The following is a 21,301-nucleotide window of genomic DNA, read 5'->3' on the forward strand; positions in this document are numbered from 1 at the left end:
CTTCCCATAGAAAAGTTACATGAATTAAAATTTGTATGCGCAGACCATTTCGAAAAAAAGCTTTTAATAAAAAAAACAATCAACTTAAAACGTCTGCCATCTGCCATACCTTCAAAAAATTTAAAAGCTGATCCACTTCCTGATGAAATGCTGCTTAATTTTCCTTGTCATGTTTATTCGAAAAGGAACATTCCTACGAATCTCGACCCTCTGGCGATCGGTGACAATGAAGTTTATTCACTACCCCAAGTAGAAGCCATCGCTGGGCCTAGTAACTCGGGTAAGTTTTAAACCTTTATTTGACAGTTATACCTACCTCTTTTAGATGAGATGAGTGATTTTAATTATATTTTTACACTAATTTTTACAGAATCGTTCATGTCTGGACAGCAGCTGCCATCTCAAACCATACCATTAAAAAAGCTTGAAGCTATTCCAATCGCTGATGAAACTCTGCTGAATTTTTCCAATAATGCTTATTCAACATTGTTGATAAAAGGAATGACAATGAAGTTTCACTACCTCAAGTAGAAGCTATCGCTGGGCCTAGTAACTCGGGTAATTTTTAAACCTTTATTTGACAGTTATAACTTATACCTCTTTTGGATGAGTAAAGGATTTTTATTATATTTTTACACTTTTAATATTTACAGATTCATTCATGCCTGGACAGCAGCTGCCATCTCAAGCCATGACATTACAAAAGCTTGAAGCTATTCCAATCACTGATGAAACTTAGCTGAATTTTTCCAATAATGCTTATTCAAACATTGTTGGTAAAAGGAATGACAATGAAGTTTCACTACCTCAAGTAGAAGCTATCGCTGGGCCTAGTAACTCGGGTAAGTTTTAGCTTGTATTTGACAGCTAAATCTCTTGAAACGTTTTCCATTAACATATATCTAAGGACGGGCCTTAGGGCACTATGAATGGTGCTAGTGCTAGTTCAGCGGTGTACCTCACGAATTATAGCCAATAGTGCAGTCTAACGCAACTAGTTGCAACCAATCGCGCGCGCTTGATGCGAACTCATCAACCAATCGCAGTTGGTTGATTGTTGACTGCACGATTGGCTCGAATTCGTGTCTGTGACACAGCTGTACTGGTGGCACATTCTTGTTGCCCGTAAGGCCTATCCTACGTTTTCAGTAGAGTCTGGCTACTGAAATATTACACAAAGTTTTGGCGGGAAATTCATGTTGGAAAGTGTCTTCGTAAACTAAAAGAATCTTGTAACTGCATAAGCGCACGTGGAACAAGTTTAAATGGTTGAATAAATAAAGAGCTTTTGTTCGCGTGCGTGATGCCGTCACGGTTTCTGGTATATCATATGATAGTAGAGATTTTGAAATGTGTGTAGCGTGCGTACAAGGTAAGGCAACTAGGGTCCCCTTTCCTAAGAAATCTCTCAACAGGGCTAAAGAGGTCCTGGGCTTAGTCGCTACCATCTCCCTCATTCAGCGGTGCGAGGTATTTCTTGCTTTTCATAGACGACTATTCTAGAAAGACGTTTGTGTACTTTATAACTAAAAAAGGTGAAGTATTTGATAGGTTCAAAGAGTTTAAAGCTTTAGTGGAGAACCAGACAGGTAAAAAGATAAAATCGCTACGTAGCGACAACGGAGGATAATTCACAAGTTCTGCTTTTCAGGCGTATCTCAAGAGCAATGGCATCGTGCATCAAACCACTGTTCCTGGCTCCGCTGCTCAGAACGGGGTCGCTGAACGCGCGAACAGGACCGTGATGTGGGCTGCAAGATGCATGCTGCAAGATGCGGGCCTAAGCAACGAATTCTGGGCGGACGCCGTTAACATGGTCAAAAACCGCTGTCCTACGAAAGCTGTACTGGGTAGCACTCCTGAAGAAATGTGGAGTGGGAAAAAGGTATCTCTAAGTCATTTACGTATCTTTGGTTCTGTGGCTTATGCGATCACTTTGAAGCGTTCAAAATTAGATCCGAAAGGCAAAAAGTACATTTTTGTTGGGTATTGTCAACATACAAAGGGTTATAGACTCTTATAATAGTGACGGAAATATAATAATGTGATTTATTTTTAGAACCGGCTCCGAATGCCCTTTCATTTAATACCACTCATAATTAGTTTATGAACAAAAATTTTTTTTTCCATACAAAAAAGATGACGTCATAACTCTTCTACTTTTTTTTCTTTTGGTGCGACGGGTCAAATTGATTCAAATGGTCTAAAGATAAATCGTACCGATTTTCATACCTTTAACACCATTTGCAGCTAATTCCCGAATTTCAGGCTGTACCGCTAACACTAGTAGTGAGTGGTAAATCATAAATCATTTATTTTTCGTGATAATCTTGTTTTACATACAAAAGTAACAATGATAAGGTTAGACATAGGTAGATAATTACATATTGTTTACCATGAAATGGGCTCGCCTCAGCATAATGCCGACCCGAGAGTCGGCGCTGGTCTTCCGGCGAGTCCATTTTTGTGGGCTACGATCACAGCTGTGGTACGTCTGATAATGCCAATTTGTCATAAAATTCTCAGAGTACGAGCGATCGAACGAGTACGGTCACAATACATGATGGCCGGCCGATGCAACTTATATTCCAGAGGAGGAGAGTACGGATACTTCGGACAGTTCAACGGGTTCTCCACATTTTGGATTCCAAGCGGGCACGTGCGATCCAGATGCTCCACGGACTATACAAGAAGCACTGAGTGGTCCAGATGCTGACAATTGGAGGGAAGCAATGTCTTGTGAGTACAACTCATTATAAAAAAAAAGAACATTTTATTTTTCTTCTCATTTTTTTTATACTTTTCGCTGAGGTACCTACACCTACAAAAAAAATGCATGAGTAGCCATTAATACCCACTACATACACATATAAAAATATTTGCATAAATCTTCGCGCGTCATGTCAAAACAAAACCTCCGCGAAAAGTATAAAAAAAAACGAGAAGATAAATAAAATGTTTTTTTTTATAATGAAGTATAAGGACATGATGCAGGTAAAACATATACATTTTGTAGTCTATTTTATTGTTGTCAAATATAATTTTGTTTGGTTTATCTAACTTGAACAGTTTCCAAAATATGACACTTTCAATGATACACTGATTATTTTACATTATCCTGAATAACTCGAAAACAAAAGAAGATCGAGGACTTATATTAAGCATAGAGAGTTCTTAGGATCTGCCAGTACACCACCTGAAAGAATGACCAAATCCGTCGTTGGGGGCACTTCTTGTTCGCTTAGCCTGCTAGACCCTTTGAAGCTTGTGGGTATGCTAGAAGTATCTTAGAATTATGATGATCGGTCAGCGAGCGAGTGAGTGAGTGTGTCAGTGTCGAAATTAAGGAACTTTGACGTACAATAATTCTTAAACTACAAGTTCAAATTGAATGTTTTTGAGATTATATGTAAAGCATGTTAAGCCCTATATGTAACTGAAAATTTAGGGTTCTAGCTTTAGCCAGCACAAAATTACAGGACGTCGAAAATGGCCTGAATCGCTTCAAGAAAAGGATGGTACGGCCGTGCCTCTTTGTTTTGCTCGACTTGGCGGGGGCACTGCCGTGCCCCCAGATGGAAGAGTGTAAAGTGTTCGCCTACTCCTATGGAAACAGGATTTAAGTTACCTAGGGGCAATCAAAGAGATGATACCTATGATTATAGAGTAGTAGTAGTAGTAGTAATCACTTTATTGTACACAACACAGGTTTACAAAAATAAATTACAGCAATGGAAGTACAAAGGCGAACTTATCCCTATAAGGGATCTCTTACAGCTAGAGGTCTTGTAGGTTCTCTTATGTATATTGCTATCTGTACCCGATCAGACATCGCATACGCAGTTAGCTACTTGAGTCAATTTAATGAATCATTTACTTACAGAGACCCACTGGAAAGCAGCCAAAAGAGTCCTGCGCTACTTGAAAGGTACCTTGGATCTCCGTTTGACTTTTAAGAAAGGCAAGCAGCAGCTGGACATCACCGGATATGCGGATGCAGACTGGGGCAGTGACGACGTGGACCGCCGGTCGTACACGGGCTACGTGTTTAAAATAGATGAGTCAGTAGTTACTTGGGAAAGTCGCAAGCAAAAAACAGTTAGCCTTAGCTCTACCGAAGCCGAATACTGCTCTTTGTCAAATTCTTGTAAAGAGGGTTTGTTTATTAGTACATATCTGAAAGAAATTGTACCGACAATTTTCAATGACAATTAGTCAGCGCTAAAATTGTGTAGAAGCTCTTTACATCAGCGGTTCTCAATCTTTTTTTTTGACGGAAGCCTTTTGGAAAGCGAAATACTTGATGGAACCCTACAATAAAACAATAGTTTTTAGAAGTGTGTTTTTTGCATAGTAAAATTTTTCGAGGCGACTAAAGCATAGTGTTCTAAATTCTTGCGGAACCCCTGCAGGGGTGTCGCGGAACCCTAGGGTTCCGCGGAACACACTTAGAGGATGGCTGCTTTACATCATGCTAGGACCAAACATATCGATATACGGCATCATTTTATTAGAGAACTTGTAAATAGTAATAAGATTACTATTGAGTATCTGAATACTAATGATATGTTGGCAGATATACTGACAAAACCGTTGTGTAAAGTTAAACACAGTAAGTTTGTGAGACAACTCACATTACTGTCATAGGTAAATGCATATAACTATGTATTCTATGTAATAATTGTGTTCTTAATGTAAATACCATCATGGTTATTTGTTGGTTTAGTCAAACATGATAGTGATTACATGAAATTAAAAGACTCGTTTATTTTATAAACATTTATTGAATTCATAATGTGGAAAACTGAACTTTGTTGATACGGTGTAGCGAAAGTTCAGTGCATATGTTTTTATTAATTTACTTTTTTATTTATTAGAAGTGTAGGTAAACCGCAAACAATTGAATGAATGACATATATTGACAACTAACTTTTAACTTATCACCAAAGACAATTGGTGATACAACAAGGAAATGTCTGTCAGCAATATTTGGCTGGCCAGACTCAGACTTATATGCTTTGAATATTTACAGAATCATACATGGTCGAGCAACAGCTGTCAAGTCAAAGATTAAGTCACAAAGAAATATCCCAATCACGTACAAGGAAACGGTCTCACAGTTCAGGCATAAATAGAGTTAATAATGTTAATATACTTGGTCAAGCAAATTTTGTCAGTAGAAAAAGGCGGGAAACACAAATTTCCTATGGGCCGATAACCCTTCGCGCCTACATTTTTAGGGTTCCGTACCCAAAGGGTAAAACGGGACCCTATTACTAAGACTCCGCTTCTCCGCGTCACCAGGCTGTATCTCACGATCCGTGACAGCTAGACAGTTGAAATGTTCACAGATGACGTATTTCTGTTGCCGCTATAACAACAAATACTAAAAAGTACGGAACCCTCGGTGGGCGAGTCCGACTCGCACTTGTCCTGTTTTTGTTAGAGCAGTTGCCCTTGCATTTTTGGCAGATGGGCGCACAAGGGAGTTTATTGCGTCTGCATACTCTGCATATGCACGATCTCCTTTGGCAGTCTATAGCACAACCACATCGCGTCAACTCTGTACACACTTTCCAGTGCTTTTCTTGTGTAGTCCAATTTTTGAACATTCAGACTCTTTAGCGTGAACTACGGTCAATGAGGCTGTCTATGCTGCTGAAAGGTTACGCGCGTTTTTTAAATTTGCCGCCCTTTTCTACTGACAAGATTTGCTTGACCATCTATATATGATGCACCAGTCACCTGCAATAATTTACAGGGTGAATGTAATAGGTCCTACTCAGCAACATTTAATATGGGACCAACCCCGAGATAGCGAAAAAAATTTGTCGCTCCCATACAAAATATCCACAAAATGTTAAATTGGTATTTTCGTGTAAGCAATACATGTAGACAGCAATTCCTGCCGTAGTCGAGTAAACACATTAAAATGATATAGTTAGACCCTTATTGGCCCAGGGCCTGGCACTAGAAATATTAGAAAAATGTAAAGTTACATACCAGTACAGTGAACTGCGAAAATGCATGGATAAATTATGAATGAATTCATTGATAAAGTCGCCATACACTTTTACGGATACAGTACTTCTTAATAATTATCAACATTTTACAGTACATTATGGCCCTTTAAACTTTCGACATAACTATGCACGTGTTGTGCCAATTACTGCACTAATCATTTTTTAACTTACAGACCCACCTATATCAAGACAGTCGCATTTACTGGATCATGATTATTGTAAAAGAAACAAGAGCAGCTTCCAATCACCTAAAAGAAAAAAGTTATCTGCTACTACAGGTAAACTCTGCTTGTGTTTCTGTTTTCTTTTGCGTTGTTTCCTTTTATTGAGGTGTGTAATATAGTATTTGTATTGTATTGTCAAGTTTGAGTCCTGATGATGAGATCCATCAGGAATCGAATGGACTCCTTAAATATTATAGGCATATATAGGTATTGTGATTTTAGTTTCACTTCAATAAATCAAGCATAATATATATGTGTAAAAAAAAAATGTTTAAAAAAACCGGCTGAGTGCGAGTCGGACTCGCGTTTCTAGGGTTCCGTACATAAGTCCGACTCACGCTTGACTGCACATTTCTAATAGGTTTTCCTGCCATCTGTAGGTAAAGAACTATTTTGTGTATTTTTTTCAAAATTTTAGACCCAGTAGTTTCGAAGATAAAGGGGAGGGGAATGGTAATTTTTTGGCTATTTTCTTAAATAACTTCAAACCTATGTATTTTAAAAATTATAAAAAGAAAACATGTCCCTCTTTGGGTCACTAATTTACATATGTGTACCAAATTTCAACTTAATTGGTCCAGTAGTTTCCGAGAAAATAGGCTGTGGCTGTGACAGACGGACAGACAGACAGACGCACGAGGGATCCTATAAGGGTTCCGTTTTTTACTTTTGAGGTACGGAACCCTAAAAACGTGGCATTTGATGACATGGAACTGCTGATGATGATCAGATTGAAATTCTTCAACGACGCCTATAGTTCACTTTTTTATCATTAGAAATAAGGTAAACAATCTTGATGTGTCTTTTAATTGAAAAACACATTTTAAAAATAAGTTACGGCAAATATGTAACAATTATGAATCTAATACGATGTTTTATATTCTTCTGCTTTCATAAGTAATAGTTATTGATTTTTAAAAAGCGTTTTTCAATTAAAAGACATGTCAAGATCGCTTACCTTCTAACAAGTTCTTTCTAATGCTAAAAAAAACGAACTATAGTTCACGTTAGGTTTTTAGCAAACATCTTAGAGATGGTAACTCCTTATTACCAAATGTAATAAAATATTTTATTCATAATTACAGAGCCATCTACATCGAGACAGTCGCATTTACTAGACCATGATTATTCTAAAGAGGAGAAGAGCATTCATTCTCCAATCACCTAAAAGAAAAAAGTTATCTGCCAAAGGTAAACAGTACTGTGTATTTACATAAAGATTTCAAAATCAGAAGGATCCTTCCGTTGTTTTTCAGGGTTCCGCACCCAAAGGGTAAAAACGGAACCCTATTACTAAGACTTCTCTGTCCGTCTGGCACCAGACTATATCTCATGAACCCTGATAGCTAGACAGTTGAAATTTTCACAGATGATGTATTTCTGTTGCCGCTATAACAACAAATACTAATAAAAAATAAGTTCATAAACTAAAACCCGACTACTACTGCTAATCGTGCTGTAAAAAGCATGAAACAAGATATCACTTGTCACTTTATATTACTTTTGCGAGGGTGTCGTCAATACAGAAATGCACGCAGAGCGCCGCATATATCGGGCTACGCCCGACTGCTTTGGCTTTGGAACGCGTACACCGCGCCACGTACGTTGGGCTACGCCCGACGCTTTTAGTATATGACGCTCATAGTACATAATATATATTAACGTTCGTGACTTTATGACCTCTAGAGGGCGCCGTGTTCAAATTGTTGTGACGTCATATAGCCCATAACCAGCGGACGACTAAGGGCCAGTTGCACCAACCACATTTGACAGACTGATCAACGTCAGCCCCAGCGCTTTACTATGAACTTTCCATACATAAAAATTTAGCGAACTCTTTAACGATAGGTACGAACAGTTTGGTGCAACCGAGCCTAAGACGCTCGAATGACATATCGACATATCGTTTGTCAAATTATAATGAGTACTTTAGAAGTTATGAGGGAACAGATGAACATACATATATACGAGTACATACCCACATACATAAAAATCGGTAAAAATCATAACCCTCCTTTTGCGTTGCCGTAGTCGGGTAAAAAGTACAGAACCTTTGGTGGGCGAGTCCGACTAGCACTTGTCTATGTTTGTTACTCCATACGGCAAAGTGCGAGTCGGACGCGCGCACGACGGGTTCCGTACCATTACGGCAAAAAAATCACATTTGTTGTATGGGAGCGACGCACTTATATATTTATTTTATTCTGTTTTTAGTACTTACTTGTTGTTATAGCTTCAATAGAAATACACTGTGAAAACTTCAACTGTCACGGTTCATGAGATGTATCTCATCGCTGGCGGCTGGCTTGCTAGCATCTCCAATATCTCCATCTCCATGTAGCCTCGACAGCGATTTTTCAAACTTTTAATCTGCATTTAAATAGTGTTAGGTATTTGTTGAAATTGAACTGCTCATGAAAACTAGAATGAATGAAAATCCTCTAAGGCAGCGGTCAGCAACCGGCGGCCCTCTCACTTGCAGCCCGCAAGCCTCCCTGGCTATTTTGTATGTAATATTGACAAACGATAATGACTAATAAAGTCATAAATATTAACAAAGTGCGGCCCGCGTCAACTTCGTTAACTACTATATGGCCCTTGGCTGCTAAAAGGTTGCCGACCGCTGCTCTAAGGCAGCGGTCGGCAACCTGCGGCCCGCGGGCCGCATGCGGCTTGTGAACCTGTTACTTGCGGCCCCAGAGCCGCCTTGGCTATTTTGTATGTAATAGTGACAAACGACAATGTCTCATAAAGTCATAAATATTAACAAAGTACGGCCCGCGTCACCTCCGTTAACTACTATTTGGCCCTTGGCTGCTAAAAGGTTCCCGACCGCTGCTCCAAGGCATAAGATTTTTGAAAGTCTTGATGCACTATGGTTGAAAATAATTTAAATGGCATTGAAAATTATTGATTTCAATTTATATTTTATCAGAAATAAAGAAGTATTGTGGTATTAGTATATTATGGAAATGAACTATTTGATCTTTATTTTTATGTTTTTGTTGAAATAACTCGGTTAAATAAGGTATATATTTTATTTTTACAGATTTACAAGTGACACCACGAAAAAGAAAATTATTAAAAAAAATTGATGTCTACAAGCAGAAAATAACAACATTGCGTGAAGGAAATGTAATGCCGCGCATAAAATCATTAGCTCTGAAGACCTTAATCACTGCGTATTTACGCAACAACCGTAGAAATGGATGCGAGGAAAGAGATGGAGTCCAATTGAAAAAGCATTGGCAATAGCAATTTACAAGAAATCTCCCAGGACATATCGTCATTTGTTACAACTGGTGGCCTTGCCCAGCATTAGAACATTGCAAAGTCAACTTCAAAACATGGAATTAGAGCCGGGCATCAGCCCGACTATATTAAATCATTTAAAAAAGAAAGCCACAGCAATACCTGAAAAAGATAGGCTGATCGAGCTACTTTTTGACGAGATTGCTTTGAAAAGGCGTCTGATTTTAAACACCAGATCAGATAAAGTTGAAGGATTTACGGATTTAGGAGAAACTGGATACAGAAGTGCAGAAGTGGCAGATCACGCCTTAGTTTTCATGGTACAAGGTTTACATAAAAAACGGAAGCAACCGATAGCCTACTATTTTGTTAAGGGGACGATATCAGCGCAAAACCTTGCTGGTATTATTAAAGATATAATAAGGGCACTTGCTGATATTGGTTACACGGTGGTTACCACAGTATGTGACCAAGGACCCACTAATATTGGCAGTTTGAATTTACTCAAAAGGTGGTGTGGCATCCCAACTACTACCAATTATTTCATATTGGATGATAAGAGAGTTTATATAATGTTTGATATTCCGCACTTACTGAAATCGGTAAGAAACAATTTTCATAATGGAGGAGAAATTGTAATAAACGGGAAAAAAGGAAAGTGGTCTCACCTATGAGAAGTGGCGGAAAAAAATAAAAGTACCTTACATTTCAAAAAACTAACAGCCCTACACGTGAATCCTACATTTCGATCGAAAATGAAAGTAAAACTAGCTGCTCAAGTGCTCAGTAATACCGTCGCTGCTATTTTAAAACTCATGGCTGAGAAGCACGATGATGATGATGTTGAGAAAGCTCAGGAAATCTCGGATACTGCCCGTATCATAGATATACATTATCAAAAGGTCACAGCAACAAGGTACATCAAAATAATAAAACAATAAAAACAGCTTGTCATGGATAAAGCCAATCACTTAAGGGGCCCACTGATTAACAGTCCGCCGGACGGTATCGGCCTGTCAGTTAGAACAAAATTTTGACAGTTCCGAACAACTGACAGGCCGATACCGTCCGGCAGACTGTTAATCAGTGGGCCCCTTTAGAGTTAGTCCAAAAGTTCTGTCAAAACGAACCTACAGATTCCTTATTATTCGTACATATACGTATAATTTAAAAATTTATTAAAAGTGAATTCATTCAAATTTTTTGACTTGACTGCAATTCTTTAATTAAGATTTCGTATACCAAATTGCAATTGGGTACTTTTAATGTACGGGCTCCCAACTCAACTATAATATTCATTTCGAAAAAAACCATACCTCAAATTCATTATTTATTTTAGGTTTGTATAGTAGAAACAATTTCTTCGTACGTTAGAAACGCGCATGGTACACCATTAATATAGCAACAATGTTAGTTTCCAATAGGTTACGGTGGCAAAATCGAGAACAAAAACTGTCTAAAAATTGAATTTAACAAGGAGCAGGTACCAGGGCCTCATGAGTTACGAGAAGGTGTCGTTGACCAACCCGCCGAGACGCGTACAGTCGCCATCAGATATATCGGAGCGGCCAAGGTGCTCACAAATATCGGAACACGCCTCTATTGTCAGGGCGTTAGAGCGCGTGTTCAGATATTGTGAACACCTTGGCCGCTCCGATATATCTGATGGCGACTGTACGTGTATGAAGGTATCGCAGCTGCTCGGAGGGTAACTTAGCTGTATACCTGTGATTTGTTTAACTATATGATTCTACTAGTTTAAAGTGCATTTTAGAAATATACAATAGGGATACGAGTATAATCAATCTTTTCAATCTCGTACCTCGCTTAGACAATTCTCTATTATAACACGATTGTATTGTACTATTAACGTAATTTTCTTTCGCAGTTTTGGAGTGCGCTGGTGGCCTAGTGGTAAAAGCGTGCGACTTTCAATCCAGACGTCGCGGGTTCAAACCCCGGCTCGTTCCAACGAGTTTTTAGGAACTTATGTACGAAATATCATTTGATATTTACCAGTCGCGGTGAAGGAAAACACCGGACTATTTCCCATAAGGCCTAGTTTCCCCTCTGGGTTGGAAGGTCAGATGGCAGTCGCTTTCGTGAAAACTAGTACCTACGCCAATTCTTGGACTCAAGGCTCCTATGAGCCGTGGCAATGTGCTGGGATAATGCGAGGAAGATGAATTCGCTTCCGCAGGTTTGCATAATTCGCACAAATATCGTTTTATGACAGAGCGTTAGCGAAGGTCTGCAGTCAGATTTTCCGGATGTTCTCTGCAGGTCGTATTTTTAATCGATTTTCGTCTGATTTTCGTGAAATTTTGTGAGCCGGTTTGGTAATTAAGTAGATTTTTTTTCGTTAGTAAGTACTAAGAAAATTATAGGTACTTAACCCTACCTTTGGTTACTACAACTAGCGTAAGACAAAGACAGTATGATTCTCTCTGTATATGTTTTAAATGTGACAGTCCCGTGCCAAATTATTAAAATAGGACATTCTATATCCACTAGACTAGTTTGTTAATTACCCATTTACCCGTTGACTGTCGGAGGGATTTATTTTCAAAGTTTTTATTGTACATAAGAATCATTTTTTAATAATTATACGCAACAAAATTCGATTACAATTTTTTATTTGTTAATTCAAATTAAAATGGCATATTTACAGACCGGGCGTACATTGAATCCTGAACGAAACAGGATTCTAAAATAGAATCTTGAGCGTAGTAAGGGATTCAAGTGTTTATGCCCAAGATGGAAATAATGTTGCTACCTATGGCACATACTACTTTTAACATCACCAATGAGGAAATTATTATATACTAAAAATATTATTTAACCTTAAAAAATATGCTCCTGCTCCCAGCAGGGAAGAAAAGTGCCACTTTGATCCCTCCTAGCGAGAAAAAATAATACATTACATACCGAGGGAGGTAAATTCGTAAATGCTCCAGATCGCAGGTGTTTGTGGCCCGAGCCGCAGATGAGGGCCATAAATATGCGATCTGGGGCTTTACGAATTACCGCCCGTGGTTTGTATAAAGTTTTACGTCTTGCCTTGGCCAGGAAGTGAGATTTTCTTCCCGTCGCTTGGGAACTACTATTCGAAAAAAGGGGTTTTTCTTCTCTGCTAGGAGGGATCAAAGTGTTACTTTTCTTCCCTGCTAGGAGAGATCAAAGAAACACTTTAGTTCTATAGGACGATTATTTTTTTGCATATATTTTTAGCTTAAATCATATATACTTTGAATTCATCGCTTCGTTTAGAATTCTATGTACGCCCTCGCCGTAAATAATATGTCATTTTGCTCCATCCTCCAAAATATTTCTGGTCCACATTTAAGTCCAACCATGTACCTATTAGTCCACTCAAAGAACACTTTAATAACGTACGACTTAAATGTGGACTCGATCCTAACCTGAGTACGAAATTTGTTGACAAGGAGCCTATGTTTCAACCATACCCATTTTATCGATATCGATAACATTTTATCGATATCGATAAAATACGCAAGCGTGTAGGATACTACACTATGTAAGTCTGTTATGTTGGTACTATTGTTCTTTGACAGTTCTTTGTCGTACATGTTGGTAATGATTGGATAACCAAACATACACACAGCTAATCAAATCGCTAGTATGGAAGTCCCGTCTCTTAAAACGTAGTGATTATATTCTCTTTGATGTGAAGTGACGGAAGGAAGGAAAGGAACGGCACAGCTCACGGCTCGGCTAACAGTTGTTTTTTGGTGCTAATTAATTAATTGGTAGGTGATTTTCTTTTATTTATAAAGCGTTTATTTTACGAAGATTATTCACTTCTTGTGCTAAACCCCTAGTGACAGTTATGATGAGTAATAGACTGATATTAATTTACTCTTATTACACCTTACACGATCCCGTCGTGATGTGGCCGATTATACTCCCAGAAACCGAATGATAATGACTTCATACAATTGGTCAGTCAAAATTATTCTGTTATCAATTACTATCAAGAGACAGAGCAGTTGATTCGTGGTAGTCGGTAGGGAACGACGTGTCCAATTGGTTATATAGTTACTATTGGTAAGCAATTTGATTTAGACTTTCACTAATTCAGTTTTCCTATAATAAACTTCTTAACATGTCGATGTTTACTAGATACTTTCTTTTTTTAGACATAATACAGGGACTTTATATGGTAACAACTTGAACTTTGTACTGGTTATTTGCTCAGCGACAACCTGTTCTCAAGGTTTCTCCTTGATTTACAATTGTAATTGACCATGTAATTGACATAGAATGTTAAAAAATCGAAGTTCAGTTGCCTGTTGCTAGTGGCAGTGAGTCCCTTGTTCACTAAATACTTGTAAATAATAAGCATGTAAGTGTTTTAGTGTTTCTGAGTTCTATTTCTTGATATTATACTTTTTATTACTACTTTTAGTGTTTAAGGCTAACAATTAGGAACAGTGATTGGTAATATATTTCTGTAAAGACTGCCTAGAATTCATAGGTAGTTAAATAATAATACTGTATGGTAAATAAGGTGATGATGTAGCATTCTTTTCAGAATTCATAAGCTTTATTGAGTCAGTTTGTTCATTTTGATACCTAAATACAAATGTTTTACTTACAAAAGTTATCAGTGTTAGCACAGTCACTGATAATAAAATTGTTATCAAGATGTTGTATTAAAAAAATCAATAGAATTATTGTAGCGGTTTAATTTGCACTATTTCAATTTTTGTATTTTAAATGAAGCGGTGGTTGCTGAGTGGATATGATGTCCGACTTTCAATCCGGAGGTCGAGGGTTCAAATCCTGGCTCGTACCAATGAGTTTATCGGAACTTAAGTACGAAACATCATTTCATATTTACCACTAGCTTTTCAGTGAACGAAAATATCGTGAGGAAACCTGCATTCCCCAATCCGCATTGGGCTAGTGTGGGGACTATAGCCCAAGCCCTCTCGCGCATGAGAGGAGGCCTGTGCTCAATTGCAAATCATTAATACATAATATCCGAACTATGGTGCCCAAGTCTTTTTCAGTTTTATTATTCTATCATTAAAATACTATATTATATGAGAAATACTTTTATCTTTAATAATTGACTTTGATTCAAAATTGCTAGTCAGCATTTAATTTATTTTTAACATTCTAGCCGGACATAATGCCTGAGACACAACCAATCACATTATCAATGTTATCATTGCTAGTCAGGGTAATAATGTCATATGTATCTAACCAAATCAGATATTCATGATATATTTTACTCCTGGTATCATATACTATTATTTAAGCAATATTTGCTGGTAGTAAGCTAGTAAGTCTTGTACATAATAATTCTAGGTGCTAAAAGTGCTAAAACTAACAAAAATGATACAACTAGCAAAGTTTCCCTATATTTAATATTATTTGATTGTTTCAAGAAAACATGATACAACTTCAAAGATTAATTTATGGTTGTAGCTGAAACACATAAAAAGATATATTTTGCTCCACTTATTATTATTTTTTGTATCTCCTTAGATATCACGGGCCTATAAATCCCGGTCTTTTGATAGGCTTGCGTGGGGATATAGATCCAACACGTAGAGGCCCTTTGGAGAGCTTTATTGTCATGTAGAACGCCTGCTGGAACCCGTTCACAGACGCAACAATAGACACCCATGAACCGGTCGCAGCAGGCATTGGGACTATTGTAGAAAAAGTGAACAGTATACCGGTCTATGGATTGATGTTTGGGTGGACAATGAGATTGGGCTATTGTAAAAGAGGTCCGGACACCTGCCATAACAATGTTAACACCGTCATCGAGGCAGGCGGTGACTCGCCGCTGACTAGATGGGCCCCTGAAACTGCCGTCGTAAAGACGACCAGGAGCAACATCGGTGTGAGCGGCTCAGGGGTGTCGAGAGGTGTGCGCCGCTTTCTACCCAGTGGCTGTTACCAGCCACTGTGCCAACTCGCGTCTTATGCATCTTTCACTTCCACCCCTGGAGCATATAGCTCTAGCGACTCCTCTCTGGACGGCCAATGAAGGCAAGCCAGAGCTGAGAGTCCTGCGGGTCCCCTTGGGGTCCACTCCGACCGACGAAGACACGCCGGAGACGGAGACCCTGACCGACTCTCGGGAGCACTCGGGTCCGTGGGGTCGTTACTCCCCAACAGCTCGCCACAAGCTGCCCTATTATTTTTATTCTTATAATGTGTAGTAGATAAATTGGACTGTATTATGTAAGAAGCAACTCTTTAAGTTAAAACCGAGAAAATGAGATTAAATATTAAATATTACAAGTGGTTGTATAATAATAATATGTTTTTTTTAGGAGTGGAAAAAAATCTTTATTAAATCAGAATAATAATAGGAACAAATGTCATTTCTAAACTAAACGATAAAGTACAATATAAAATAAAGATATTACAATTAAAACTTTACATTAATTTAAATCATTAAACCACAATTACTACATTTTTTTTTTATGATTTTTTACTCTTAAGCCATAGAAATACCTACCTACTTATATAAAGATTTAGCAAAATTTCGCTTGATTCTTTAATGTCACAAATATTTTTTTCCATTGATTCTTAGCTACCATATATAGCTAATATTTTATCACTTTAATACGGGAGCGCGATGTGAAACGGCGGGGCACTAAAAAGCGAATGAAGTCGGGAGCGGGTAGGCAATCTACCTTAAAGAAAAAAAAAACTTTTAAATTCTCAAAATAGTGTGAAATGGCATGCGCTACGCGATACTACATGTGTCTCTTATGCTAATATAGAGGACGAAACCGAGTATAACATAACTTAAAGTTATTTACAAAAAATAATGCCAACTACGTATTAAAATAATTTATTAAATACTTTTTCTAAAAAACAATCAAGTAGGTACTTACATTATTAATTGATATAAATTACCTATTCATATATTGTGCAGAATCATATTTCTTTTAATTACCTATTTAAAAAAATAATCGTCTGAACAGGGTTAACATGATTATGATTAGCTGTCTAATTACAAATTGTTAAATATTTTATAGACATTGCATGTCCGTTTTTATTGTGAAACACGCTTTAACATCGCGTGACTACTAATATTACAGGATCTATTGTTTTAGAATTTGATGGAAGTAGGTACCTAATAAAAAAACTTGTTTAAGTATCTACAAATATTCAAACTTCCGAAACGCCGTACACTTACACTTATGGGCCTTAAGGCCCTTACATTTCTTTTGAACATTCAATTTAAGTAACAACATTAAATTTAAATACTTAGGTACAGATATTAAGTTACCCTAATAACCCCAAATAATGAGACCGTAATCTAGCGAAAATTCAACACATCCATTATTTTCTCCAAAAACACATTTTAATTCTTCTAAGGTAATATTAAAAAATATTGTACTTTTTGTACATAATTTCTGTGTAAATTATGTACAAAAAGTACAATATAGTATAGTAGGTATAGTTCAAAATGAGTATGTACTTATAAACTTATTTCGCAACATTATTTTAGTAGCGGCTAATAATTGTTTAATTTGAACCACTATTGAATAGTGGAATTATTTATTGAAGATATCTACTCATTCTTCCATAGTGCCATTTGAGATAATGCGCCCTATCTCATTTTGTGATGCGCTTTGATACATTTATCTTCAAAGTTCAATATAGTAAATTTGCCTTAAACTTGTTATTTTTATCTTTGAATAACGTCACATACGCGGTATCTTTAGCAACTAGTATTGACACGACACGTACACTCTTATCACTTTAAATAATAGATAGATAGGTACCTACGCTACCAATGATGGCAATGATACATATATTTATAGGTATTAGTGTTAGCATGACACATGGTAGTTGTTTCACTTCTAACATTTTCTTCGCCATATAATCATAACTAATAGGCGTCTTTAAGATAGGTGATACTTTCCAATGGGGTTGGCCGGTGGAAGTTTTTAGCAGATGGCGCCATCATAGCTTGCCCCGTCAATCCCTAGAATTGTGTCAAATTTTTGTTTTTTTAATACCCTGGATGCCAGCTCTTTAAGCCAAATCTCATAGAAAAAGGGGCAAGCTATGATGGCGCCATCTAGGCAAACCTTTGACAGTTGCCAACCCCATTCTGCAAATGCCTTTGTAGTTACTTTTATGTAGACTGACGGTAATGCGAGACCGCAAGGGGAGCGTGAATTTATAAGCGCCCTATGTAATTATTCGATATGTCGGTAGTTGTTCTTTGCAAAGGTGTATCCTTTTTCCCAAAATATCAATCAAAATTATTAGAGAAAGGGTCTTTACTCTTTATCTTGTACACTTAAGTCAGCCATTTTTATGCTATTCCAATAGACGCTATTGGGCAAGTAGCTCTACCAATTGTATTAATAGCTAGCGCGTTCATTATCAAGGTTACTATTGCGAGTGATTGACCTACCTATGTTATAATATTATTGCTAGTAATGTGATAAGGCTCGTAACCTTTGCTTAAGAGCGTAGGGGTGTTCGATAATCTAGATATAATATATAATAATATCCAACAATAACATAATAAACGCGGCTGAGTCTATTATATATAAAAAAAAGAATTTTAGCCACCCGCTGCTAGTAGTACTTAGGGAGCACGATTTTGTATAGGGTACATTTATCATAGCTATACTTATAAGCTACATTGAAAATAATTGAAATTAAAAAAAAAATACTGAAACTAGAATGTTAAAGCGAAGTGCTTTTATTAATTAAATAAAATCAGATAATATTTGTTAGTCATGTGTCAAGTACATACCTATTTAAGAAAACATGATAATAATGTATTATGTGTTTCCAAAGGTTTAGTTAGACTTTATAAAGTTATTAAACGTAAGGAAAATAACCACCAAAAAGTTACACGCCATCCAGCAGCAGTCATTTAGCATCGATTCGTGAACAAAATAATAAATGCAATAGTCAGATAATGCGTCGAATTTTGACGTAGTATAAACAATTCCATATTCACATTATTTTCGTAGCGTTATTTTATTATTGTTACAGAAAAACCAACATGTCGAAAATCAAGGCTGGACCCGTCGTTGACATCCTTGGTGATGAAATGACCAGAATCATCTGGGACCTCATCAAGGACAAGCTAATATTGCCCTTCCTGGACATCGAGCTGCATACCTATGACTTGGGCATGGAATACCGTGATAAGACTGACGATCAGGTCACAATCGATTGCGCCAACGCAATCAAGAAATATAATGTTGGCATCAAGTGCGCCACGATCACTCCCGACGAGAATAGAGTAAAGGAGTTCAATCTCAAGAAAATGTGGAAGAGCCCGAACGGTACCATCCGTAATATCCTTGGAGGTACTGTCTTCAGGGAAGCTATTATCTGCAAAAACATTCCCCGCCTCGTCACTGGCTGGGAGAAGCCTATCATCATCGGCCGTCACGCTCACGCCGACCAGTACAAGGCCACCGACTTCGTTGTCCCCGGCGAGGGCAAACTAGAGCTCATCTGGACTCCTCCCTCTGGAGAGCCTATTAAGCACGTTGTAAACGAGTACAAGGGTGCCGGAGTTGCTCTTGCCATGTTCAACACTGACGCATCCATTGTCGACTTTGCGCATTCCTCATTCAAATTCGCTTTGGACAGGAAATACCCCCTGTACTTGAGCACCAAGAACACCATTCTCAAGAAGTACGATGGACGCTTCAAGGACATCTTCCAAGAAATTTACGACAAAGAATACAAGGCAAAATACGAAGCTGCCGGCATCTGGTACGAACACAGGCTGATCGATGATATGGTCGCCTACGCCATGAAATCGGAAGGGGGTTTCGTGTGGGCGTGCAAGAATTATGACGGTGACGTCCAGTCGGACTCTGTTGCTCAGGGTTACGGATCTTTGGGTCTCATGACCTCCGTGCTCATCTGCCCCGACGGCAAGACAGTGGAGGCCGAAGCTGCTCACGGTACCGTGACCAGGCACTTCCGTTTCTACCAGCAAGGAAAGGAGACTTCCACCAACCCTATTGCTTCCATCTTCGCATGGACGAGAGGTTTGCTACATCGCGCCAAGTTAGATGATAACGCTGAGCTTAAGAACTTTGCTGAGGCCCTCGAGAGCGTGTGTATCGACACGATTGAAGGAGGCGTCATGACTAAAGATCTTGCTATTTGCATTAAGGGTATGAATAATGTAAAACGGGCGGACTATTACGAAACGTTCGAGTTCATGGATAAACTGGCCGAAAACTTAAAGAAGCGCCTTGGCAAATGACTGCCTGAAGCGAAACTCTAGATTTAAGAGTTTTATACTATTCTGTCTCAAAATGGGATAAAGGGTACCTATTTATACATGTAATGTAATGCTGAATTTATATGCTTTTATTTATTTGATGGTATTCATATTTTCTTATTTTAATAAATATATTTCATTTACGTTTTTATCATGCCTTTATTGTTCATAGGTATCTTTAAGCTGCTGCTTAATTTTTACCTTGATCTAGTATAAGAGGGACTTAAAACAGTTGACGTAAATAAAAGGAACTTAACAAATGACATCCATTATATTATGTAGGTATGTATATGCCAACCTGTACAAACAGGCATAAACAATTAGTTATTTATTCGATTTATTTACGTCAAGTGGTTGAATTGACCTGAAAACCTGGAGGCCTAGCCAAGATGACAAACATTGATTGAAAACGCCAATTGATAAATAATGTATGTATGTAAATAGTCACGTGACTTCGTAGCATTTGTCAACCCGATACATTTTTAGGGTTCCGTACCCAAAGGGTAAAACCCTATTACTAAGACTCCGCTGTCCGTCCGTCCGTCTGTCACAGTTGAAATTTTCACAGATGATGTATTTCTGTTGCCGCTATAACAACAAATACTAAAAAGTACGGAACCCTCGGTGGGCGAGTCCGACTCGCACTTGTCCGGTTTTTTCTATTCGTTTGTCGATGTACGATTTGGCTAGGCCTCCTGTAGAGATAAAGTAAAAAGAATAAACTGCACTCCAGCCAGTATTCAAAAAATGTATGGTATTGCACAGTAAGGTAGTCGAGTTTTATGCAACAATAGGCTGTTACAGCGATAAATTATGCACAAACCTGAGAATCGCCTACGGAGAGTAAATGCGTTATAAACAACACATGTTACTACTAAAATATGCTCTGTAGCCCCAAGTTCCACATTTTACGATAAATATCATAGAGTAAGGATAATATTGAGCACTAAATGGTTTAAACGTAAGTAGATGTAGAAAATAGAAATGTAGATTGTAGATCTCGAACCACATTTGAACTATCAAAATCTTAACTTGATAGACATTAATTTGACATTGTCGCAGTACATCTCGCTCCTACTTATTTATATTAGTGCACGTGCACTGCAAGTTATGTCAAAACAGAATCAAATCAAGTTGGCTTTTTAGAGTTCAAATGGAACTCATGTGGTAAGTCGTAACCTCTCATTCCGTTGCTCTGACGCGGCCGACCGCAAGCACGTTATCTAGACGTCCGGTGCATTTGCCTCACTCACAAATCACACAATCGTCTTGTTCAAATGTTCCTAATCCTAATACACATTGACCTGGAGAACACTAACAGATTTTCTTATACTGGTCATATGGAAGCGATGCGCAGTGTTTTGAAATAGACCAGTTGTGTCACATCCTCAACGCTTTGGCTCAGATAATAAATTGCTTATGACGACCAGTATACTATTAAGAATAAGTTCCTTTAGTGCTTAGCTGTACGGCCTGCAAAGGGGAGATTTTTATTGTGTTTACGTGTTTTTAATACAAGGGCGCAAAGC

The 21,301-nt window shown here is 37.9% G+C and overlaps 1 protein-coding gene and 1 long non-coding RNA gene across 2 annotated transcripts; both read left to right on the top strand.

Moving 5' to 3' along the window:
• On the top strand, positions 1–2,476 carry LOC134793229 (uncharacterized). Its single transcript, XR_010144518.1, has 4 exons — positions 1–280; positions 371–558; positions 654–842; positions 1,652–2,476. It is a non-coding gene; the product is annotated as an uncharacterized LOC134793229 (long non-coding RNA).
• An 11,331-nt stretch (positions 2,477–13,807) lies between these two features.
• On the top strand, positions 13,808–19,913 carry LOC134792755 (isocitrate dehydrogenase [NADP] cytoplasmic). The gene is made up of 2 exons (XM_063764059.1): positions 13,808–13,865; positions 18,518–19,913. The coding sequence occupies exon 2, from the start codon at positions 18,528–18,530 to the stop codon at positions 19,752–19,754; it is 1,227 nt and encodes a 408-aa protein (XP_063620129.1). The 5' UTR covers positions 13,808–13,865; positions 18,518–18,527; the 3' UTR covers positions 19,755–19,913.
• Positions 19,914–21,301: the final 1,388 nt, after the last annotated feature.

Source organism: Cydia splendana, chromosome 8, assembly GCF_910591565.1.
Source record: "Cydia splendana chromosome 8, ilCydSple1.2, whole genome shotgun sequence".
Taxonomy (NCBI): domain Eukaryota; kingdom Metazoa; phylum Arthropoda; class Insecta; order Lepidoptera; family Tortricidae; genus Cydia; species Cydia splendana.

Excerpts from the sequence above, each read along its gene's own strand:
- LOC134792755 (XM_063764059.1), top strand. The coding sequence starts at position 18,528 with ATGTCGAAAATCAAGGCTGGACCCGTCGTTGACATCCTTGGTGATGAA.